The sequence below is a fragment of the Fomitopsis serialis genome (genome assembly GCF_022376445.1).
Source record: "Fomitopsis serialis strain Sig1Antser10 chromosome Unknown B0H18scaffold_43, whole genome shotgun sequence".
In the NCBI taxonomy this organism is placed as follows: Eukaryota; Fungi; Basidiomycota; class Agaricomycetes; order Polyporales; family Fomitopsidaceae; genus Fomitopsis; species Fomitopsis serialis.
Genome location: NW_025955003.1, coordinates 41,501 through 64,430, shown reverse-complemented (window position 1 = coordinate 64,430; position 22,930 = coordinate 41,501). Strand labels below are relative to the sequence as shown.

Sequence of the window (22,930 nt, the reverse complement as noted above, 5' to 3'; positions counted from 1 at the left end):
TCATCGGATGTCGATGTGCTGTGAGACTGCAACTGGTTCGTGTCGCCTATGCAACCACATGCTAGTCAGAACTCTGACGCACCTTGCTTGTGCAGAGAAGGCTGGCGTAATTGCTGTGTGGCTGTGTACAGTCTATCGCTACAATACTGTTCACTCTCAACGCGGCTGGATTTGACCATCCGGCTCTACGTAGCTGTGCACCATAGTGGCGACTGTAGTTTACAAGCTGACGTTCCACTACTCTGTCCGAAAGAAAGCAGTCGAGTAATACAACAAACAAACAAAATGCAATACCGTCACTGCGTCATGATACGCTCGATCTCCAGCTGTACACGGACACGCGCTGCGATGCCCTCTGACGATTGCCCCCCGAGCAGTCGTCCAGGCGCCCCCTCGAGCCCGACCGTCGCAGCCTCGTAAAGCTGGGCAAGCAGCTTGACCCACTGCTTGCCCCAAATCTGTTTCGCCCGCGCGCCACCGACGTCAAGCGCAGCTAGAGGGCGTCCGTTCGTCAGCATCACCTCGCTAAACAGCGCACCAGAGAACATACCATGCAACACACTCGGGGCCACCGAGCTCTGCAGCAGCACAGGCTCCGTCAGCATCCTCGCGAAGTACGTCCACACCCTCGGCAGCCGAAACACTGGATCGAGAGGGCTGTCCACCTCCGCGAACAGGATGTGGAAGTATACCCGCATGATGCCCGTCACGCGCGCCGTGTACTCCGCGAGGCCCTCGCCGTCGCGATACCCGAGCGCCTTCCGCCGGTCCTCCTTGCTGAACGGCATGCCGTTCCAGTCCGCCTGGGGCACGACGATCGGGATGGGCCACCCGCCTGTGCGCTGGCAGAGTTTCGCCCAGAACGCCTCCGCGAAGCCGGAGAGCTCGCCGAGGAGGTTCGCCGCGACCTGCGCAAGTGGGCCCGCGCTTCGCTTCTCCGCGGTCACTTCCGTCTCCGCCTGGAGGAGGATCGCCTTGGCGAGGGAGGAAAGGAGCGCGAAGTAGACCGCTTCCGGGTGCTGGGGCTTCCCGTAGACAACCTCGACTAGCTGTCGGGACTGCGGGGACGGTGTGAGTGCGTACGAGAGCGGGACTGAGGATCAGCTTACTATTCGGTCGATGGACTCGGGGTCGTTCGTTAGTTGTCCGACCTTGGGAGTGATCGCACGCCGCCCGGCACTCCACAGCGACTTGAGCTCCTTGTTTGACTTGACGGTCTTCACAGGTCCCGTCTTGAGCCACTGTGTTGACGTCAGCCACACGCTCACCGCTTGCTGCCAACGCGACCTACCTTCAAGTTCTCACGCGCACCCTGCCAATCCTCGCTGGCGGTCGAGAATCCTAGCTGATCCCTCTGCTCCGCCTCTGCTGCCTCTTTCTCCTTGCGCGCCTGCTCCGCCTCTGCTATCTTTCGCGCCTCTTCCTCTTCCCGCTCCTTCTCCTTCTTCCGTTCCTCCTCCTCTTGTCTCCGTTTCTCCTCCTCCTTCCTCCTCAGCTCCTCTTCCTCCCTCCTCTTCTGCTCCTCCGCCTCCCGCTTCTTCCGCTCCTCCTCCTCCTTCGCGCGCACCTTCTCATCCTCCGTGCGAATCACGCCCTCGATGTGCTCCCACAGGTGTTTGTTGCGCGTCTCCCACTCCGTCCTCAGCCGGTCCATCTCCTTGTCGCGCCGCGTGTTGATGTGCGCGACGTACGTCTGCGCCTTGTGGCGCGCCGCGGCGACCTCGGTGGCGCGCCGTTGGGCATACTGGGCGTGTGCGGCGAGCTGGGCTTTGTGGTGCTCGCCTTTCGCGAGGGAGTGGTCCAGGCGGGCTACGCGCTAGAGGGGCGTCAACTAGAGCTCATAACAGAGAGGACGTATGCGGTGTGAGACTGAAGCGTGCGGGCGATGAAGCGTGCGATCGTGAGGGGACAAAGGGTTGCATTGCTAGCGACGCGTACAACATGCCACAATCTATGAGGATGACTGAACACGCACCAAAGACTCTTCTTTGAGATCCGACTTCCACTCCTCGTACGGGTCGTGGTGGTTCGCGCGTAGGCGCACCGACACGAGCGCCTCATTGATGTAATGCTGCTCTGCAGGGCTGCGTTTCGGTCGTTCTTGCGTTCTACAAACCTCTCAGATATGTCCTGGCAACTAAGAAGCGCATATCAAGCGAACGTACGGTCGTGAAAGTGTCAAAATCTCCTGCAGGTCGTCCGAGAGGTACGTCTCGTCCTCCTCTGGCCCCGACGCGTCGAACGAGCTCCCAGATTCCGAGTCGCTCTCCAGCTCAGAGTAGTACTCTTCTTCGTCCTCCTCCGAGTCAGACGGGACACCGAACGTCGACCGGCTTCTGTACTGCCTGCTGGGTGCTTTGTGTGAGTATAGTGCGACGAGTAGTAGGCTCGGATGCGCACCTTGGTACAGAGGGCGGCGGCGGCGAGCGTGGCGCCGAGAACCTCATGTTGTAGTGTAAGTAGTGGTGCAGTCGGTTTTGCAGGTGCGTAGGGCGTAGGTAGACGAGGAGGAGGCTCAGGAGGACGAGGACGAGGACGAAGACGCTCAGACTCGGAGTCGCGACTTGCGGTCAAGTTGGAGACTTGGAGAGCGCGTTGCGTTCACGTGCCACACGCCCGCAGATCGAGATTCGGATTCTACGCAACGCTCTGGTGGGCCGCGACTTTTCTACGCAACCACTTCCAGCAGCCGACTAACCTCGACTAGCTCAGTTGGCAGGCGCGTGCCACTGTATACGTACGCGAAAGCCGTCGAATCTTTTGTCCACAGTGTAGTAGCAAGGCTCTCGCGGAAGGCGTTGCCGTAAGTATGTTAGGCCTGGCAGCCGACAAAGTCGCCTCCGGGTATTCACCTCTAAGCAAATGCCATTACGCACGCAGTGTAAGACTCAATACTGTCGGCCAGTCCGGCGCACCATCCTCGCTCCAACTAATCTCCAGTGCGCCCTCTAACTAGCCTTGCCAAATGTCTCCCAAAAGCTCAGACTTCCCGGCGCCGAACCAGTTCGGAGATCCTTTCGTTTTCCAGAGTTCCTGCCCACGTTTTACTGACGAGAGTGCTCTTTAAGGCTCTCGTCCCATATTTTCTGGTACTCGTCATTGGGCAATCGCGACGGCTAGGCGGTCATTGATAGGTTTCGCGTGCCGTGCCTCAATTTCCTCCGGTGTCGCTGAACTCGGGTGAGGGCTCGCGTCGCTCTCGATGACCCTCTCGTTCCGTAGCTTCCATTGCTGTATAAGTACATATGATTAACACCGGCCCTCAACGCAAACGCTGCAGAAGGGCCATGTATGTACATCCGCAAGAATTCGGAGCATACAGCACTAGTACAACCTGCCTGACATTCCTTCTGATGCGCTACTTTGTGTCAGCGTCATCACGTCTCGGACGTAGAGGGCGGCGACTTTGTTCTTCGAGATAGGCTTGCGTCTCCTTCCAGCGTTGCTCATCGAGCTTAGCGAGCCGAAGAGCGGTCTCCAGTTTGCTGGGCCGGGCGGACTTCGATAGCACCGGAAACAAGTGAACGTTGTAAGGCCGCCAGGTAGCATCGCCAGTCTGGGCGGCGACTCCGGACGTGGAGGGCTCAGTGGCAGCGGCGAGGCCGGGCGCGTCGGCAGCTGTCGTCGTCGCAGTCGTAGACATACTGACAATCGCAGAGGCGGTGGCGATGGCCTGCGTGAGGGAGTCGGGGAGAACGACGTCGGGCTGCGCGTCCACCATGTCCCGGAGCTTCTCGTTCGCGTCTTGACCACGGGAATCCAGAGATTCAGTGACTGGTGGCTTCTGCTCTGAAGCGGGGTTGGCGGGGCGGTTTGCGACGACAGCCGCACCTAGGAAAACGCACGGTGAGCAATGGTGCAGCGTTGTGTTGGGCAGAAGGCCACTCACCAGCAACTGGATGAGACTCAGCTTCATGCGTGGCGCGTGTGAGTGTGAGTGGGGATAGCGGTAGTAAGGGCACGGTACGTACCATGACTGTTGTTGCCTGGGGCGGGGAGAGTCATACTGAGAGTTTGGTGCAGAGTCGCCGCGCATACAAGGTGCTGGGAACGAACAGAGGGAGAACGGCGACTGTCGCCAGCTCAGGGTGCAGCGAACAAAGTCTCAGAGGTAGGAATGCGGCATCTTCCGATGGAACGGCTGCATATGCGGTAGGATATTCACCATTTGCAGTTGGCGGCACCGCATGGACCATGTCACCAAGGAAATATCCTCATATTCTTAGATGTCAGTGAACGACTTGCTCGGTACCGCAGAAGAGCGCAATATTTGGAGTTAATTGCCTTGTCATTGCGATAATCCTGACCGCCCGGCGGAAGCATCAGTGCAGGACACTCCATATATATGCATCGTCCCGCTGGGCTTAAGCTAGCTTCGAGGTGCGCCACGATGTGTATAGGGTGTCATGCATGAGGCAGCGAGACTGCCCTGTGCAATCTAGAAGCTGCGCGAACTTGACGAGGCGTCGTGGGGCTGGCAGCAATCTATCAGGCAGAGTTCCGAAACTTGCGAAAGACGACGAGCGTAGCTGTGGCAGATGAGCTAGTTTGACTCTGGAACATAACAGTCCATATCTCACCGCATGTGTATTCCGAAGGTGCGCATCGGGCGACCAATGGCAGGCGGATACAAGGCGGATAAACGGCACGGTCACGGTCGAGAGAGTTCAGACGGGGCAGCGATGCTCGATGCAAAAACCTGCATGTCCGAGTGCGAGTTTGATCACACAAAGGCCAGACGTCGGGGGCAGGGACTGCCTAGGATTGCCTTCGAGGTCGACTCCGACCTGACTTTGTGGTCGATCCGCGCGACACGGTCACGCCCGACGCGCGTGGACGAGCGCAGCGTCCACCCATGACCAACTGTCGGCCACTGGCATCGCTTCCCACTTGTCTCCGAACAGAGCGTATGCTTGGTCAACGTTCAACATCAACAGCGCAGACAGGCACAAATCAAAGGAAGCGGAATAAAGATAACTATAACAAGGGTATGCTACACGTAGTATGCGCTATCATCATGGATCGTATCACTACATGCGCTAGATGTAGGGAGTGGTCACAGTCGTCACAATCGTCTCGGTTCATCTACACTCGTATCGTACGTATCGTCGTCACCGCAGTGCCCGCCCGGGTCGACGTCGCCCGCAACAGCGCGGCTCGCAGCTAATGCGCCATGATGCCGTGGTGCCCCATCGACATTGGCATCGCCCGTCTGTCAAGGAAGAACACCGGCGCGGACACCGCCCGCCGCCCGGGGCTGTTCTCCAGGTTGATCTCGTCCCACCCGTCCTCGTCGCTCTCGTCGTCGCTGTCTCGTGCGCGACATCGCTCTGGCCCCAGCGCGTCTTCGTCTTCGTCTTCGTCGTCGTCGTCGTCGTCCAGCAGGAAGAACTGCGGCGTCTTCGGCCGCTGCGGCGCCCGCTCGAACCGCCGCGTCCGATCTCCAGCCTCCCCGCTCAAGACGTCGCCCCCCTCCGGCCTTCCGAGCGGCGCCTGCTTCCCCGTCGCCTTCTCCAGGAGGATCCGCCACCGCGCGAAGGACACGGGCGACCAGCCCTTCGCGCTCACAGGGAACGACACGTCCAGCACCATCGCCCGCTCGAACTGGTCGCACAGCACCCCGACCGTCTCCTCGTCCACCCGCGCGCGCGCGACCCTCTCCAGCGCGGACGACGGTTCGACGTCGCCCGAGGACGCGCAGTCCGCGGCACGGCCGAGCATGTCGTGGAGGTACAGCACCTTCCGGATCGTGTACAGGGGGAAGTTGCAGAACGCGCGGTCGACGGACGCGCCCCGCCCGTCGCGGATGCTGCTCATGTCCCCGAGCCGCGGGTAGATCGGCACGTCCGGGTCCGACACCGCGATCCGCGACTCCGGCGGGGGCGTCGCCGCCGCGGGCGGGGCGTAGTCCTCTGGCAGGGGGTAGTCAGGCTCGGACGGGGCGACCGCGATGCCGTCGTACGCGGTGGACGGGTCGGGGCTGCCTGAGTTTGGGTGGACGGGCCGGTGGTGGGACAGTTGCGCGCGCCGGGAGTTCCAGACGCGCTTGACGAGGGCGAGCGCATGGTAGGAGAAGCCGTGGTAGACTGGGGGCGTATCGTTGCTGAAGAAGTCGTCGTCAGAGATGGAGGGGCCTGCAGCTTGCGGGAGGAGGAGGGGCGCGAGGGAGTGCGGGGGGAAGGGCTCGGCGTCGGGCGCGTCCATGTCCGTGTCGTCCAGCCTGAAGCGGATGAGCTCGCCAAAGTCTTCGTCGTCATCCTCGTCCGGGTCGTAGAAGGTCTGCGGCGTGAAGGGCGCAGCGCGGCGGGCCGAGGAGAATATAGGGTCGTCGTCGTCGTCATAGTCGTCTTCGTCGTCGTCGTTATCGAAGTCGCGGAATTTTGGGAGCCGGTAAGTGGCGGAGGTGCGTCGCAGCTGTGGACGCTGAGACATTCTGCTTTCACAGCGCGCAGGCAGTTCTTCTGTGACGCGGAGGTGAGTGGGATGCTCAAAGCGGCAAACGAGCAAATTCGGAGCACTGTATATGAGGGTGCGCGGACGGCGGACGCCATAGAAAAAACCTGTGCGCAGGACACTAAAGACAGATTGAACAGGGCGACAGCGTCGCTGTTGCGTGCAAGCCGCATCCGGAGGCGGGCTGTGACGATGTCAGTGGTGGCCACCGCCTGTCACAGCCATCATTGCCACACAACTAACGCGATTAACAGGCGTAGTCAACGATGTACACGCTGCGTATTCCGTACGAGACCACAAACTGTGTAGCTGCGCAAAGGGAGCACACACCTGGTGACATGTCCGCGTGAATGGGTGGAAGAGGTGTGGCTGGGTGCGGCGATGAGGGTCGGTCCATATCTGAGGTTTCCGGAGAGAAGGTAGGGTAGAATGGTGGTACAGCTGTACAGATTTCGCGGGTCGCAGCGACCTCTGGACTCGGAGGACGGCGGGACAGCGCAGAGGCAGAGCGCGTCTGGGCGCCTCCGCCTCCCGCCACAAAGCGAACAAGACGTGACAGTCACGTGAGGGCGACATCAAACTCCCACGGGCCAGATACATGATCCTCCGGACTTGCTGGCGACTGCTGGCAGTCTTTCCTCTCAGCTCGCAGCAGACTCGAAGCCGCGACGCTCGCTACGCACAGGACTCTCTGTCTTTCCTCGCGGGTGGGCCAAGGTCTGAGTCTTTTCTATAGGCTGCCTTCTATAATCCAGAACGCAGTCGGGTGGCCTGGACGAGCTGTCCAATGCTGCCCACCAACATACATGAAACACGCCGATCGCGAGGCGGATACCGGGATTCGCCCCAGGATTTCGCAAGGACGTCCCCTTTACGCTCGCTGTGTCGGGTTGAAATATGTTGGAGGTGCGGGTTCTTCTATTATCTGCCCCCATTGGCTCTCGGTTTTTCTCCCTATCGGCGTCACTCCGTTTTGACGACGGAAGACCTTCCATGGGTCTTTGTCCTAGGTGTAGGCTGTTTCCCTTTCAAGGGCTGCCCTACGGGGAGGGCTTGCCTACAATTTGATAGTGGTGCTCGCGTTGTCGGTGCGGCCTCTGGCTGAGGTGCTGGCATCTGGCATTCACCGCTCCATATTGTAGAACAGCTCGAGCGCCCCTTTGGCGTCAGATCGTCGGAACCCTTCGGGAGACTTCATGCCAGTAAAAGCTAAAGGCAATTAGCTGAGCAGTATGATCCCAGATGGGAGTGCACACTCTCGAGCAGCGTACGCGTCAAACAAGACGCATGTATGTATGGCCTCGATTTCGCTCCGTCAATGCTGCGGAGTGTCAGCTTGCACGCCAAGTGCCGCTGGCCGATGATACATACCTACACCATTCCCAGACAATCCGTTGCGGCCAGAGGAAGCGCGTTGATGTCTGGGCAGAGGCTGCCGTGCGTCGACTGAGACAATTCGGTTTGGCGGGGGTTAGCTGTCGGTGGCTTGCGACCTCCACCCACGGGCTGTGGATGCCATCGGGTGGTGATGTATCGCATCCGCTGTTCAGTGCGACCTTGCGGCTTCTGTAGGGCCGGGCGTACGAGGGGAGAATGGGAGTCATGGGCAGCCTTGTGCTGGCGGATGGTGAAGGGTCCTTCAGTGCACTTCGCGGCGCACGTTTCTTTGGCTTTGTGCCGACGTGTAACTCGATTCAGACTACTCCTTGTCTGCTGCGACTCAAATTCTTTCCTCTATCCCTCTTCGCGAGGATTTCATTGTTCTGGTTGTATGAGTATTATACCACCGTCACATGTAGCAATCTAACTAGTTGTATGGGCGTATCCGCCTTGCTGTGCGATGACATTCAAGTTGTTGATACCAGGATGAGAGATCTGAATCCAACGCCGACAAGGTCTCGACATCGTTGTCCGTTGTTCACAACTATTGCTACGTCGCGTCGCCGACTGGTCGGTCATTCATGTCGAGCGGTCTCGGTGCCGCAGCCTTCACAACTTCATCCCACGGAAGACTGATCCTTATGATTGATTGCTCTAGCCTAAGCCATTGGGAGATGATCCATTGCACAGGACAGCGTATTCACATGGTACATGACAACGAAACAATGGCAGAATATATTAAGTCTCAGCACTGCACATTACGATGGTCCTTCACATCGAGTACGCGGCCTCAGACTCTCTGATCAACGCTACGACCTTGTCCGACCTCGGTCGCAACTCGCATGGGAACGGAATGACATGACTAGCTCGTGTGTCAGCTACAGCAACTCCGAAGCGCGACCTGGAATATAGGTTACCTGATCATCCCCGAAATGAACCGTGACTCCGGCGTGAAGTCGATGTCCATGCCCGTTGCAGCGTCGCGTGCTTTCGTCACATCGAACGCTGCAAGGATGCGGGATGCAGCGAGCCATACGGAGGAGTCCCCGAAAGCTTGGCCAGGGCATAGTCTGTGTGAGGTGACAAGGTTTAGTGGTAGGACACCCACCACCATCGACATACTACACACCGCCTACCGAAACCGAAGACGAAAGCACGAGGGTCTGGGTCTGGATTGTCAGAAAGAAAGTGTTCGGGCTTGAACAGGTCCGGATCCGCATAGTATTCCGGATCACGGCTGATTGCCCTATGAAAACACAGCGCGAGCGATCAGTGCGGTTAGCACAGAACATCCGCATCGGTGGTGTGGAGGAATGGGCTGTACCAGACGTTTGGTATGATCATTGAGCCGGCAGGTATCGTGTACGAGTCGTACGAGTCGTCCTCGGTGACTTGGTGGGGCAAGACTAGCGTCCGCGATACGAGATGTGGTGAGATGAGATCATAGGTCCATATTGCAAGGCTTCAACGACGTACCAAGCGGGATAGGTGGATTCCATCTTCAATTGCGAAGTTGGCATTACAAAACCGCACAATAGAAGCATATGATGGGACGCACCGGTATACCTCCTTGAGCAGAGCTTCAAGGTATGGCAGAGCCGCCCGGTCCTCGAATTCGGGGAGCCGCTCGCTGCCGACAACAGCGTCGATCTCGTTTTGAGACTTCTCTCGTGCATCGGGATGCAGTACAATTGCAAGCATGAAGGACGTAAGAACAGTAGTCGTCTATCGGTATGCGAGCGTCACGGTACAATGACCAGTACAAAAACCTTCCGGCGCTCACCGTGTCAGTTCCCGCTGGCGTCCATTGTTGAGGCGAGGCATGTATTGTGCAGAAGAGCAGGTGCTTACCCGTGTAAACAATGTTGACGGCACCTTTGATGTCTTCCCTATCATAGTCAGAGATCGTCCCGTCTGCGGCGCATTCGTCAAGGAGTGTCGTGAGGAAACAACTGCGCGCAGCTCCTCGAGCCTATGCGACGAATCACCATGTTCGATCCATTGTAACAAAGTCAGACACAAACGTACCATAGCCGCACGAACGTGTTCGTATGGCGCATCGATCATCTGGCGAGCTCCCTGACCTCTGCTACCTTTCTCATGAAGTGCATTCCGGGGACCCACGTCGGGATTTGCCTCACTGTGCAGAGCGAGTTCAGGACAAGACAACATGTCAACAAGCCAAGCTCACGGCATCAGGAAAGTGGCACTCGTGCCTAATCTGCCTCATTGAGGCATTTAGGCACTTAGGCGGGTTTAGACACAGTGCCTAATTTGAGTAGATTCATTTCTCATTGAGACAGCTATTAGGCCGTTAGGCAGTAAGACGACGAGGCAGCGAGGCAACTGTTAGACCGATGGGACTATGCACACGCAATCGCAATTCATACAAAACTCATTGCAAAGATATATTGAACCACCATAACTACTGTACTTATGTACATGTTTTCCAACAGCGTACTTCCCAAGCACCCTTCCATCGTCTTGAATAGGAGTGTAGCCTGATACAGAACCACCACACTACGAGTACGTATTTTGCACAGGTAAAGGCAGGTTTGCAGGCGAGCGGGGGTGAGGCAGACAGGTGGCAGAATGGGCGAGAAGGAGCATGGGCGGGAGCGAGGGAAAGCACGAGCTGGTGGGCAAGATAGAACATTGGCAAGAGGGAGCATTGACGGGGCAAGCGAGTGAGCGAGAGCGCAGATGGGCGAGCCGGCAGACGGGCAAAAGCGGGTAAGCGAGAGCAGGCAGGCAGGCGAGGACTTGCGGCTAGCAGGCGAGCAGGCATACAAGTGAGCGGGCAAGTTGACAGACGAGCAGGGTGGCAAGGGGCTGAGTTTGCGGGTGGGCAAGACAACGCAGACAGGGGCCAAGGGGCAAGATCGAGTAACAAGCGCACTCGTGAGGATGCGAGCGTGGGCGGACAAGAACAGGCAAGCGAGCGGACAAATGAGGACGGGCAAGCGAGCGGGCGAACAAGTAGGCGGGTGCGTGAGCTAGCAGGCAAGTGCGAGGAGGCAGCAACAGGTATTGAGCTAGCAAAAGCTGGGCGGCAGCAAGAAGGCGATGGCGGGCGGCCGGGCCAATGAGAGGGAGAGGGTGGGCAGGCGAACAAGCTAGCGAGAGGGGAGTTGGCAAGAGAGCGGACAGGAGAGCGGACGGGCGAGTAGGCGGACAAGCTAGTGAGAAAGAGCGCAAGAGTGAGCGAGCACCCGCCCGCTTCACGACGAAGCATCCAGTACTGGCCTACGTATCGTCCAGGCGGTTGCATGGGCTCTACACCAAGCCCGCGCGCAATCCTGAAACTGTCGACGCTGATGCGATGTACAGCTTCCTGTCTCGAAGCCTGCGTGATCCGTGCGCGCCGCCTCGTCACGGGCACTCGGTGTCCCCGCCTCATCTGCGTGCACCCTGACGACATCCCCGCTTACGTTCTCTTCACCTACCTGTGCGCACAACCATATGCGCATGCCCTCGCCGCTGACAAGCATGCCCGGCGCGCTCTTCTCCGAGCCCGAGCCCAACGCGCAGGAGATGGCCGAGCTGGAGTGGCCGACGTGTGTGCGTGCATATCGCACCCCGATGCCGGAGCTCAACATCGCATTCACGCTGCGGCTCCGACCCGACCCGGGCTCGGCTTGGGAGGGGAGGGCGCATCGCTTGTCAGGTTCTTGATGGCGAGATTTGGATGGCTTGCGTGATTGTTGTTGATGGTAGGAACACGGGGTAGAGGGAGGGGCTGAGGGTGTTGATGGCGCGAAGGGTGAGAGCATACAGATGCGAGAGACTTTCTGGCGAGGAAGTAAATGAGGAGTAAAAACTGAGGATATACAGATTCATCGTACTCACCTGGTGGCCGATGAGGCGTCCTCGCATAGAGGCAGCCACATGCAATGCTGAGCGAAGCACAGAACATGATGTTGACGGTGAGGCGCACGACGGCAAGACGTGAGACGAGAGTGCCAGCGAGGCAGCTCAAAGCGCTCAATTTCGGAGTTTGGAATGTGTTTAGGGCAGACGTCAGCAGTCTTGGGCAAAGTCCCCGTTGTCTTCCTTCCTGTTGAATGACTTGCTACGGCACGGCCGACAACACACTCAAGAACGCAACTACTTGACACCACAGGGCTCCGAGAAGCGCTTGAACGGTATCCCCCAAGGACCAAGCATGACTCGAGGAAAACGAGCGCGGACGAAGGAGATACAAGGACGAGGGGCAGGAGCGAAGGACGAAAGCCAAGCAAGGGTCAGAAGATGACGGTAAGCAAACTACAATGTACCTACTTCCGTTACTAGTCACCCTGCCCGACTAGGTGCATCGTCGAGCAATGGGCTCGCAGTAACTAGTGACCACGCGTCCGTCCGCGCATACGGCTTGTCCGCTCGCTTGCCCTCTTGCGCCCACACGTCCGCCCTCTCGTGCTCGCCCGTCCTCATCCACCCGCGTGTTCTTGCAGGCCCGCGCTCGTACGCGAGCCGTCCGTCGCACCCCGCTTGACACGCGATGACCCTGTACGCACTGTGCTACCCCCCGCTACTACACTACCTCCTTCTCGATATGTATGCGGGGCGGAGCTGTGCGCCGCGCCGACGCCCCGCCTCTGCTTCCTGCTGGCATCTCACGCCTGTCCACCCTCGTAGCCTTGCTCTGCCTGCACACAGCCGACGGCCTCTACCCATGCCTCGTTGACCATCCTTCAATCAAGCACGACACCCGGTTCAGCACCACCGTCCCTGCTTGCGCCATCATCACGCGTGTCTCACGCATACTCGCGATATGAGTGCGACCCCGGCCTCGTCACTTCTCGCCTGCCACTGCCGTCCCAGCACCCCGTGTTTCGTCCGCGACAAGGACTCTCGGACGCCCCGGGTCGTCATCCACCCCTCAGCACCATTCCGCCGCACAACCTCGACAAGCCCCCGGTCAGCCAGTCCAGCTCGTCCTCCCTCGCCTACCGTGCTCCTTGCCCGACACTCGCATGCCCACTCGCCCGCCCGCTCACACACCCGCCCTTGGCTTCTCGCGCGCCCCCGCGCGGTTCATCTCTCCGCCCGACTTGCCCACTCGTTCGCTCGTGCCTACTTATCCACCTGCCTGCGCTCACCCTCCTGCTGGCTCGCATGTGCCCGCCCGTGGCTTCTCGCACGCGCGCCTGCTCTCGCCTGCCTGCTCTCACCCACCTACTCTCTGTTGAGGTCGCGCCGCGATCTCGATCTCCGCCACCGTGCACGTGACATACCGCCGGGGGTGGTTCGTCCGTTTCCGCCTCTCTCCCTCTTTCCTCAGTCGAAGTTGAACCACGACTGAGGTAAGCCCCCGCACACATACTATACAATACGTTCAGTAGCTAACTACCTAGCAGCGTCTGACCGAACGTCTAGGTAGATTAATCTAAGTCGAAGTTGAACCACGACTGAGCGTCTGACCGAACGTCTAGTCTCTACAGGTTATGAGCCCCGGGCGGTGTTTCTGAACTCGCCCGCTTACCTGAGACTTCTTTTCGGCTATTCAGACCCAGGAACAACATCGAGGCACCCATCAAAGTGTGCTTTCCCCGCATATACCCCGCATATAGCCAGCCAATTGATCAATGACGATCACCCCAACCTCGAGTCCCAGAGTCTCGGTACCCAAGACGCCGAGAACTCAAACGGAACTATCTCCGGCGCCCAAAATGGATCTCAAAGCGACCGCCAAGGAGAAAATCGAGCTCCTCCACGTACCGTCGTCCCTGCTCAACGGCGGCGTCATCCTCGACCGAAAGAAGGACAACTGGTACGATTGGAAGACCTACATCGAGAACTCCCTGAAGATCTGCTTCGCTTGGGGCTATCTGTCTGGTGAACAAGTCGCTCCCTCTGTCGACGACGACCCCAGCTCTGTCACCAACTTCCGGCGGAACGAGCAAGTTATCATCGCCTTACTCAGCTCGAAGGCCGCGAGGGAAGAGCAGCGCTTCATTGCCGGATTCATCGACGCACGCGCCTTATGGGTCGCCCTCTGTGCTCGCCACGAGAAACAGCCCGGCGCATATGCCCAGGTTCGTCTCCTCCAAGACTTCCTCGCTTGTCGCTACACAGCCGAGGAGCACTTCTCGGAGACGACCATGCGCCTCCAAGAGTTGGCCGAGCGCATCTTCCACATAGGCATCCCGAACCTCGAGGTCTTCATGACCATAGGCATGCTCAACTCGATGAACGGTTACCTCACGCACCTCCAATCGCAGGTCGGTTCGTCGCTCACGGCATCGGCCACCTCGGGCATTCCGTACACCTCCGTCGACATCGCCGCTCGCCTTGACCTCGAGCAGCGAATCCTCACCGACAGCAAGGCGTCCTCGTCAGCCACCGCTCTCGCCGCCTATTCCAAGCCGGGCAAGTCGACCTCATCGCAGAAGACTTGCACCAACGCCAAGTGCCCGCGCCCGAATGGGCATACTGCTCCGGAGTGCTGGGCCCCCGGTGGCGGCATGGAGGGTCGTCGCGAGGAAGTGCTCGCAAACAAAAGGAAGGGCAAGGGTCCTGGTAAGCCTGCCGTCTTTAACGCTCCCGACCGCGACAAGCAAGGTCGCGCGTACATCGTTGACGGCAAGACCGGCCACGCCTATCTCTTGAGTACGGTCCCGCCCTCGGCCACATCGACCTCGGAACCGTCTTCGGCGGATACCACCTCCGAGACTGACTTCGTTGGGCTTGCGACTGACACGTCCCCGGAATGGCTCGCCTCCGTCTCTGTCCCGGCGGACCTCTTTGAGTATGAGTCCCTGGTCTCTGTTGAAGACGAGGAGTCGGTTTCGCTCAACTGGTCTACCCACTCTCGCGCTCCTGCCGACCCTACCGCCTTCTCAGTGGCGCCGGTGCCTACGACGACTCGTCGTCTCTCCACTGAAGGGACTGAGCCTTTCGTGTTCGACTCTGGCGCGTCTACGCACTTGTCTCCTCGCAAGGCCGACTTCCATGACCTCCGCCCTATCTCTCCTCGCGGCATTCGTGGGGTGAGTGGATCGGTTATCTACGCTTGCGGCGTCGGCAAGGTACGCCTGCACATCGGTCGCGGCGCGTCGATCCTTCTCGAGGATGTCCTCTATGTGCCTCAGGCCACTGTTCGGCTCGTCAGCATCTCGTCTCTCTGCGCGTCTGCGGCTCGCTACTCGGTGCTCTTTCTAGTGCCGGTGTTCGCATTCTCAAACCGGGCGGGGCTGTCATCGCTACCGGTACTTTAACGTCCAAGCGCCTCTACTCTCTCGACGGCGCCTCTCCCTCCACCGAACATGCCTTGTATGCAGGCCGTGTGCCGACGCTCGATGTGTGGCACCGCCGCCTCGGACATGTCAATCATCGTACGATTCACGACATGGCACGCTTCGGATCCGCTATAGGTATGCCTATCGTCCTATCTCCACCTGCAAAATGTGAACATTGCATTCTTGGTAAACAGACCAGAACTGCAGTTCCTAAGGTGCGAGTGGGGGAGAAAGCAAAGCGGGTTCTTGGCACTGTGTTCGTAGATGTACAAGGGCAGCAGGATGTTCGTTCCGCTCTGGGGAACCTTTATTCAATGAATATTCTCGACGATTTCACGTCTCACACCTGGGCCATCCCCGTGCCATCCAAGGTCATCCTCGAGCGATTCAAGGCTTGGGTCCTTGCTCGCGAGGTCGAGACGGGCGAGCGTCTGGGCGTCGTCCAGATTGACAATGGGGAACTTCTGTCGAACGACTTCAAGGCATGGATCGAGGGCCGCGGTTCTCAATGGCGCACAACGGCGCCTCACACGTCCGCTCAGAATGGTCGTATTGAACGTTTCCACCGCACTCTCATGGACCGTGCCCGGGCGATGCGCTTGGCGGCTGCTGCTCCGGCGAACCGTTGGGACGAGTTTCTCGTCACCGCTAATTACCTGTCGGTGCGCACCCCCTCTCGTTCTTTGCCTCCAGGTGTCACACCGTATGAGATGTGGCATAAGAAGAAGCCGGACCTGTCGCATTTGCGGGAGATAGGTTGTCGGGCCTTCGTGCTCATCCAGAATCGGCATAACCCTAAGATTTATGAACGCTCCGTCGAGTGTGTTCTCATCGGCTACGGGCAGCACTCGAAGACCTACCGGCTGTACCACCGCGCGACTCACAAGGTCGTGGAGTCGTTCCATGTTGCATTCATTGAATCACACGAGACGTCTCCGACACTATCCTCCCCGGCCTCACGGCCTGTCGCGCAGGTCGCGCCTTCTATGTCTCCTCAGGCTGTGTCTCCCATTGCTGCGCCTCTCGACGTTCTCGACGATGATCCGCCGCCTCCCTCCTTGTCTGGCACCCATGCGGCCCCGGCCTCTCTTCCTTCCGCTCTGCCTCTGCCAGCTGAGGCGCCTCCTGTGCCGCCGCCTCTCGCTCCTGTGCCGCCGCCTCTCGCTCTGTGCCACCGCCTCTCGCTCCCGTGCCGCCGCCTCTCGCTCCCGTGCGTCGATCTTCGCGTCTGCCTCTGCTGACCCAGAAGAAGGCTGCCGCGGACGGTGTCCCTTTCATCTCGCGCCTGGACCGCACGCTGGGCCAGATACGCTCCGCGGCGCCTCGCCGGGTTTCCTCCTCGGGCATTCCTGCCCCGGCCTCTCCGGTGTCGCGCGCAGTCGCTGCCCCTCTGGGGCTACTGCATGCTGCTCCCGCGCCCCCTCCCGACTTCGCTGTTGGTGACCCGCCCGTCGACGCCACGCCGGACGTCGAGTCTGTGCTCGCGGCGTTGGCCGGGGACGATGTGTTGCCACTCAACGTTGAATATCCTGGGGACCCGGCCACTTTGGCCGAGGCAGAGGCGTCGCCTTTTCGCGAGGAGTGGCGTGCCGCGTTGCGCGATGAGCTGCAGTCCATCAAGGACCTGGGCGTGTACCGCCTCATTCCTCGAGCTCAGGTGCCGGCCGGGCGTCGCGTCATGAAGGGTAAGCCTGTTTTTCGCTTGAAGCGTAATGAGAACGGGGACCCGGTGCGCTTCAAGGCTCGATGGGTCGCGAAGGGTTTTCAACAGGTCTACGGGCAGGACTACAACCGGACCTCCTCACCTACCATGCGCATGGAGTCCTTCCGCGCTCTCCTCCACCTTGCCGCCTCCCTCGATTGGGAAGTAGAGCAGCTTGATGTGAAGACCGCGTTCCTCTATGGGATCCTTCCCGAGGACGAGTACTGCTACATGGAGCAGCCGCACGGCTTCGAGGAGCCGGGCAAGGAGGATTGGGTTTGGGAACTGGTGCGTGGTATTTATGGGACGAAGCAGGGCAGTCGTACGTGGAATGACACGATGAACGCGCATCTGCTGAGCATCGGCTTCACGCGTTTGCCCTGTGAATATTGTGTCTACTACCGCAAGTCGGCGAAGGGCACTGTTCTCACCGGCGTCCATGTCGACGACTTCTTGCTGACAGCTAGCTCGGCTGCGGCTAAGGAGGAGTTTAAGGACGACCTCCGTCGTGTCTGGAAAATCGCGGACTTGGGTGAGGCGCGTTTCTGCGTCGGCATTCAAATTGACCGTGATCGCGCTCGCCGGTCCGTGGCTATCTCGCAGACTGCCTTGATCGACAAGATCGTCAAGCAGTTTCGTCTAGACGGCCCCGACTGCGCGCCGGTCTCTACGCCCATGGAAGCCGGCCTCCGCCTCTCGCGCGCTCAGCATTCTCCGAAGACGCCTGCGGCAAAAGAACGCGCCGCTCGCTTGCCCTATCGCTCTCTCATCGGCTGTCTAATGTACCTCGCCATCGGGACGCGTCCGGACATCGCCCTCGCCATCCAGCATCTCAGCCAATTCCTCGACTGTTACGCCGAGATCCACTGGGAGGCTGCGAAACGCGTTGTGCGTTACCTCAAGGGGACCCGGCACTTCCGTCTGCACCTCGGCGGCGCCGATGTCGCCAATCTGAATGGGTACGCGGATGCGAGTCACGCCAGCTGCATCGACACTCGGCGTTCTACCGGTGGCTATTGCTGGAACCTGGGCTCCGGCATTATCTCTTGGTCGGCGCGCAAGCAACCCACCGTCTCTACGTCCACTACCGAGGCTGAATACATCGCGGCTGCCGAATCGGCGAAGGAAGGGGTATGGCTTCGCTTCTTGCTGGACGGTCTCGGCTTCTCCCAGCCTGCCGCATCACTCATGCGCGTCGACAGCACGAGCGCGATCACTCTCTCCGCTGACTCTACGTTCCACTCTCGCGTCAAGCACATCGACATCAAATGGCACTATCTGCGCGAGGTGGTGACGGACAAACGAATCGTCATCCAGCATGTCCCCTCCCATCTCAATGTCGCCGACGCCTTCACGAAACCTCTTGAACGGAAGCCGTTCCAGATGCTGCGTGGTCTTATGGGCCTCCGGCCTCCATGCGAGGAGGAGTCTTCACGGTGAGGAGGAGTTCCTCGAGAGGAGGAGTCTTTTCTTCCCTTTCTCTTTCATCTCGCCATGCATATTTTTCGCGTCACCCGCTCTTCATATCCTTACGATCCCACACGCCTTTCACTACGGTCTCTGTTTCACTTCATAGTGTTCCCTCATGGACTCATATCATTTCCTCATGCGATACCTACGATACATGCGACACCTTTTGATGCTACATCCCCCTTACGTACCTCACGTACCCCCGTCGTCTCTCTCGCCATTCGCGCCGAGGAGGAGTGTTGAGGTCGCGCCGCGATCTCGATCTCCGCCACCGTGCACGTGACATACCGCCGGGGGTGGTTCGTCCGTTTCCGCCTCTCTCCCTCTTTCCTCAGTCGAAGTTGAACCACGACTGAGGTAAGCCCCCGCACACATACTATACAATACGTTCAGTAGCTAACTACCTAGCAGCGTCTGACCGAACGTCTAGGTAGATTAATCTAAGTCGAAGTTGAACCACGACTGAGCGTCTGACCGAACGTCTAGTCTCTACACTCTCGCCCGCCCGCTCTCGTCCACCCGTTGCAGACCACCGAGAACGCGGCGCACGGGACGCAGAAGGAAGAGGAGGAGAAGGGGAGGAAGCGAGAGGAGGGAGAAGGGCATGTGACGAGCAGAAAGAACGAGCACGAAGGCTCAACAAACGCAGGTACGCCCTCGCTGGCCGTCCTCGCCTCGCCGTCTCCATGCCCAGTGTCTGCGCCAGTAGGTGTATCGACGAACGCAAAGCTCGCCGTCTTGCTGGCCACAAAGACGGCACTTCCGCTTTCCGGGTGGACCTCACCGTCGTACCCGCTGCTACACACGGTAGCACGTCTGGCGCGCAAGGCTGCACGTCAGACGTGCCCGTTCTTTTGCTACTGCCGCGCCAGCAGGTGTACCAATGAGCGAGAAGCTCGTTGTGCGTTCTGCTGGCCATAAGAGCGGTGTTTCCGCCTTCCGGGACGACCTCACTGTCGTACCCGATGCTCACTATCGACGCCGCTGGCAAGCGGGCTCGGGACGCATTGACGGCGGATGCAATCACCGGTACGTGGCTAGGTCGACTCGTGGCTTCGCGAGTGCTGTACTCACTGATCACTGCTTGCAGACGCGTCGGCGGTCTTGTCGGGACGCAACTGGTATTCAATGTAGTATTCATAGTTGGTACTGTACAGTTATCATAATATACATATGCCACTAGCGACTCTACCGAGGCTGCTCGACCAACTGTGAAGCTCAGAAATCGTTAGACAATGAGGTAAATTAGACACCCGTGAGACACTTTAGGCGTGTTTAGGTGCATTAGGCACGGTGACGCTTTCCTGATGACGACTCACAGACCGGGAAGAAGTCGACTAGGCTCGCACCGGCGCTACCGGCCTCTACTATACCGGCTACGGCAAGCTCTGCGAGGTCCATGAACTGAGTATCATGGGAGAGCACGCCGTGCCCGTAAGCAATCATGATGTCGACCATCACAGCACCCACGTAGCTACGTACGGCAACCGTGACGTGAGCAGCAGACGTCCAGTCGCATCGATGACATATGTTGATGGTTGAGATTCATGCCGTGACCAGTTGGTTATTGGAAAGCTGCATGCCAGTGAACCAAGGGACGCACCGCTTAAGCCCAACGAAGAGTGCTTTGCACTCCTGGTCCCCGATTTTATATTCGAGGGACTGGCTCGCATTGACAAGTCCCGCGAGGAGCCTGACCGACTCGCGGCGCTGGACGGGAATGTACGATTCGAGCGCAGAGGCCGATTGAAGGGCAGCTTGGAACCAGCGGCGCTGGCAGCGCCACTGCTCTCCGTAGGGCATGATGGTAACATTGTTGGTGAAGCCGATCCTAAGGGGAGAAGACCACCACGAGCATCATGGTTACGGATGAGAGATAGTGAGAGATCGAGGAGCACGTAACGCACAGCTCAGTTATAAGAAGAGTTCTCGGTCGGTCCGAGTACTTGTAGCCATACTTGTTGAGGAGCTCGTCCATAGCTTTGGCGGAGTTCAGTACGATGGTGGGCCTGTTGAATATTTGCAGGTACACCACATCACCTGAGCGGGAGTCGTTAGTGTTATCACGCATGTACATTAGGCAAGAACAGCAGGGTACGTACCATAGGTCTTCCTCCAATCCATGAAGACATGCTGTTGATATCTCAACGGGACACGGTGTGCGCTCCCGATTATGGGAAGGCAGCTAGGACCCGGAGTGTTGAACTTCCGACTTTCCAGTGTTATCTTATCTTATCAGTTACGTACATATATGGACTTGTGTTCTGCGATGTAGTATTACATACATTCTTTTGATGGACTCTGTCTGGACTCATCTTGTGACTCGCTCCAGACCGATCTACACTGTTCCAGACTTATTCTGGATCATTCCACTCCCTTCCGGCATGTTCCATGACCTTCCAGTACATTCCTTGATCACATGGACGCTTATGCATATCCCTATCTCTGGAGTTAAGGCTTACTCATTTCCCTAAAACTCGGACTTAGTGATTACTGATCTGCTTACTGATGTAGCATGTGATCAGTCCCAGACATGTATATATACTAGGGTGATTCCCCCCTAATGGATAACGATCTCTCCTCTCTTCTGCCTGCCTAGCATCAGAGTCTTCCCTCTGGGATAGGTCTGTTCACTCCACTCTACTGTCCTTCACTTCCACTGGCCTAACAAGCCCTTCTAAACCTCTTTCACTTCAACAGGTTATGAGCCCCGCGCTCTGATCGTTTATATCACCTGTACCTTTTGCGCAACCAAAGCCCAACTCTTGAAAGAGTGAGTTGGCATATTTTGTCCTTATTTGGACTACTGTTTAGCCGCTCTGTGACAAGTGCCCAAAGCCTTGTCCAAGCGCATTTCCAGGGTAGCTCGCAAGAGCAATTACGAAGTTTTTCCACCGTCTCGTCGTGAGAGATACGACGTAGGCGACGCCGACACTAGCGCTGTTGCTGAGCGTCATCAGCGTTTATACGGTCATCTACCCATCGATCGCCAGATCGATATCATCCTCACTCCTACCCCGCGCCCTCGCCGTCCCACCTATCGTCGCCCTGACACCTCTCGTCCCCCGAAGGCGTCCTGTCGCAAGACCCTTGAGCAGCAGCTTGAGGAGCTCCAGTTGAAGGCAGACGACTCTAGGGCACTCCTTGAAGCTCGACGTGCGGAGTACGCTGCTACGCTTGCCGCTGAAACCGCCGCCAAAGAAGCTGCCAAGGCTTCCCTTATCGCACGCATCGAAGGCGTACCTCTTCCCCTTCCTATCACAGCCCTTAAGCCGTTTGACGCCGACTTCAAGAAGAAGTCTCAGACGGAGAAGGCCGCCATCCTCACGAAGCGTCTCTTCGCCGTTCAGAAGCGCCTTCACCCTCTCTTCACCCACAAGCTGCGCGACACTGTTCGCTGGTCACTCACCGACAACCTCAACGCTTTTGGACGTCGGTTCAATTGGGTCTGTTCTCACTTTGAGACAGAGGGTCATTCGTGGTCGCACGACGCGCTCAACGACGTCAAGCTTGTCTGCGAGCTGATTGGGAAGATCTCCTTCAAGGAGCTTAGCAAGAACCTTTCTAAGGTTACTAGGGAAGTTGGGGACTTGCACAAGGGCAATCACTTGGCTTGGGTAGACAAGTATTTGTAGTCGCGTCACAAATTTTATCTTTGTTCCTGGAATATTTTTCAGTGAAGCATCACAACTGTGGCAACGTCTCAAGAGGAGACATTTGCAGAGACTCAGGTCTCTTCAGGCGAAGAGTCAGACGACTCATACGATTGTTCAAACCACTACCATCTATACGACTACGAGGAGGTTTGCGACGCTCATTATAGAGACGACGATCAAACCTGGTGGAACTGTGATAACACTCATTGTCCAAACCGTTACCACACACCATCTGGTGATTTTCCTCGAGGCTTCAAAGCTGGTATCGCTGTCGAAGCTTGGCAAGACAATTTCCTATTCGCCAACGAATTTTCGGAGTCACCTCCAAAACCTGAACATTTAATCTCGCTCCCTGAGTCGAGATCTCAAACACCTGAACCGGAGGAATTACCCTTCGAGTTATTTACACCAGAACCTCCTTCTTCGCCCGACACACAAGGCGAATTTATCCTCTTATCCGCAACCATGGGTGACGTCAAGCCAGACAATATCCCTAAGCTCTCTTCAGCGTCTCAATACGCTGACTGGTCTGCCGCTATGCGCGGTTATTTAATATTCATAGAGGCCTGGCCCGCTGTTATTGCAACAGTAACTACCGACACAGAGTACAAGAAACAGAATGCCCGTGCTCAGGGTGTTCTATTTATGCGGACTGATCGCTCGATGCATCATTTGCTCGAGGGATCTAGTGGTGAACTCAAGACCGCTAAGGAAATGTGGGCGGCCCTTAAGACAGCCTTTGGTACACCCGACACGGCATTCGTCTGGAGTCTCTTCCAGTCGGTGATCAAGTCTCCGGAGATGTCTGATTCCAAACCTCTGCAGGATCAGATCAACAAGCTGGTTACTCGGCTTAAGGAGATTACGGCTGGTGGCATAACTCTCGGTGAATCGACCCAGGCTCTTCTCCTTCTGTCGAAGGTGCCTGAATCCTATCAATCGATGATCTCTGCGCTCATGGCGACGCAGAACATCAAGGATCTCAAGGTCGACTCTGTTCAGTCGAAGATTCTTGCCGAAGAATCTCT

At 58.0% G+C, this 22,930-nt stretch overlaps 6 protein-coding genes across 6 annotated transcripts; 1 reads left to right on the top strand and 5 right to left on the bottom strand.

The window, feature by feature from the left end:
- Nucleotides 1–149: 149 nt before the first annotated feature.
- On the bottom strand, nucleotides 150–2,572 carry B0H18DRAFT_1095173 (GLE1-like protein-domain-containing protein). Its single transcript, XM_048032408.1, has 7 exons — nucleotides 2,401–2,572; nucleotides 2,166–2,345; nucleotides 1,976–2,108; nucleotides 1,292–1,816; nucleotides 1,110–1,241; nucleotides 551–1,058; nucleotides 150–493 (listed from the first exon to the last, which is right to left on the bottom strand). The coding sequence occupies exons 1-7, from the start codon at nucleotides 2,445–2,447 to the stop codon at nucleotides 297–299; spliced, it is 1,722 nt and encodes a 573-aa protein (XP_047892255.1). The 5' UTR covers nucleotides 2,448–2,572; the 3' UTR covers nucleotides 150–296.
- Nucleotides 2,573–3,358: 786 nt separating this feature from the next.
- On the bottom strand, nucleotides 3,359–4,005 carry B0H18DRAFT_1120106 (uncharacterized protein; the record flags this gene model as incomplete). Its single annotated transcript, XM_048034056.1, has 3 exons — nucleotides 3,359–3,831; nucleotides 3,890–3,910; nucleotides 3,972–4,005. 3 exons carry the CDS (start codon nucleotides 4,003–4,005, stop codon nucleotides 3,359–3,361), a joined length of 528 nt encoding a protein of 175 aa, XP_047892254.1.
- Nucleotides 4,006–4,953: 948 nt separating this feature from the next.
- B0H18DRAFT_1013078 (uncharacterized protein) lies at nucleotides 4,954–6,947 on the bottom strand. Its single transcript, XM_048029083.1, has 2 exons — nucleotides 6,784–6,947; nucleotides 4,954–6,461 (listed from the first exon to the last, which is right to left on the bottom strand). Exons 1-2 carry the CDS (start codon nucleotides 6,848–6,850, stop codon nucleotides 5,164–5,166), a joined length of 1,365 nt encoding a protein of 454 aa, XP_047892253.1. The 5' UTR covers nucleotides 6,851–6,947; the 3' UTR covers nucleotides 4,954–5,163.
- Nucleotides 6,948–8,480: 1,533 nt separating this feature from the next.
- Nucleotides 8,481–9,970, bottom strand: B0H18DRAFT_444239 (cytochrome P450 CYP2 subfamily). Its single transcript, XM_048038123.1, has 9 exons — nucleotides 9,862–9,970; nucleotides 9,685–9,805; nucleotides 9,617–9,630; nucleotides 9,392–9,558; nucleotides 9,310–9,332; nucleotides 9,158–9,239; nucleotides 8,963–9,079; nucleotides 8,751–8,903; nucleotides 8,481–8,695 (listed from the first exon to the last, which is right to left on the bottom strand). Exons 1-9 carry the CDS (start codon nucleotides 9,898–9,900, stop codon nucleotides 8,605–8,607), a joined length of 807 nt encoding a protein of 268 aa, XP_047892252.1. The 5' UTR covers nucleotides 9,901–9,970; the 3' UTR covers nucleotides 8,481–8,604.
- A 1,352-nt stretch (nucleotides 9,971–11,322) lies between these two features.
- On the top strand, nucleotides 11,323–11,563 carry B0H18DRAFT_1120103 (uncharacterized protein; the record flags this gene model as incomplete). The annotated part of the gene is made up of 2 exons (XM_048034055.1): nucleotides 11,323–11,495; nucleotides 11,551–11,563. The coding sequence occupies 2 exons, from the start codon at nucleotides 11,323–11,325 to the stop codon at nucleotides 11,561–11,563; spliced, it is 186 nt and encodes a 61-aa protein (XP_047892251.1).
- Nucleotides 11,564–19,530: 7,967 nt separating this feature from the next.
- On the bottom strand, nucleotides 19,531–20,370 carry B0H18DRAFT_1120100 (cytochrome P450; the record flags this gene model as incomplete). Its single annotated transcript, XM_048034054.1, has 4 exons — nucleotides 19,531–19,720; nucleotides 19,850–20,077; nucleotides 20,154–20,286; nucleotides 20,349–20,370. 4 exons carry the CDS (start codon nucleotides 20,368–20,370, stop codon nucleotides 19,531–19,533), a joined length of 573 nt encoding a protein of 190 aa, XP_047892250.1.
- Nucleotides 20,371–22,930: the final 2,560 nt, after the last annotated feature.

What these genes read in the sequence shown, in the direction of transcription:
- B0H18DRAFT_1095173 (XM_048032408.1), bottom strand. Translation starts at nt 2,447, where the DNA reads ATGAGGTTCTCGGCGCCACGCTCGCCGCCGCCGCCCTCTGTACCAAG. An exon ending in GTGCGCGTGAGAACTTGAAG is followed by an intron (nt 1,242 to 1,291) that starts GTAGGTCGCGTT and finishes ACGTCAACACAG; the next exon opens with TGGCTCAAGACGGGACCTGT. An exon ending in CCGAGTCCATCGACCGAATA is followed by an intron (nt 1,059 to 1,109) that starts GTAAGCTGATCC and finishes CCGTCCCCGCAG; the next exon opens with TCCCGACAGCTAGTCGAGGT.
- B0H18DRAFT_1013078 (XM_048029083.1), bottom strand. Translation starts at nt 6,850, where the DNA reads ATGGACCGACCCTCATCGCCGCACCCAGCCACACCTCTTCCACCCATT. An exon ending in TCACGCGGACATGTCACCAG is followed by an intron (nt 6,462 to 6,783) that starts GTGTGTGCTCCC and finishes TCCGCGTCACAG; the next exon opens with AAGAACTGCCTGCGCGCTGT.
- B0H18DRAFT_444239 (XM_048038123.1), bottom strand. Translation starts at nt 9,900, where the DNA reads ATGATCGATGCGCCATACGAACACGTTCGTGCGGCTATG. An exon ending in CTGCTCAAGGAGGTATACCG is followed by an intron (nt 9,333 to 9,391) that starts GTGCGTCCCATC and finishes TCGCAATTGAAG; the next exon opens with ATGGAATCCACCTATCCCGC. An exon ending in GAATCCACCTATCCCGCTTG is followed by an intron (nt 9,240 to 9,309) that starts GTACGTCGTTGA and finishes CGCGGACGCTAG; the next exon opens with TCTTGCCCCACCAAGTCACC.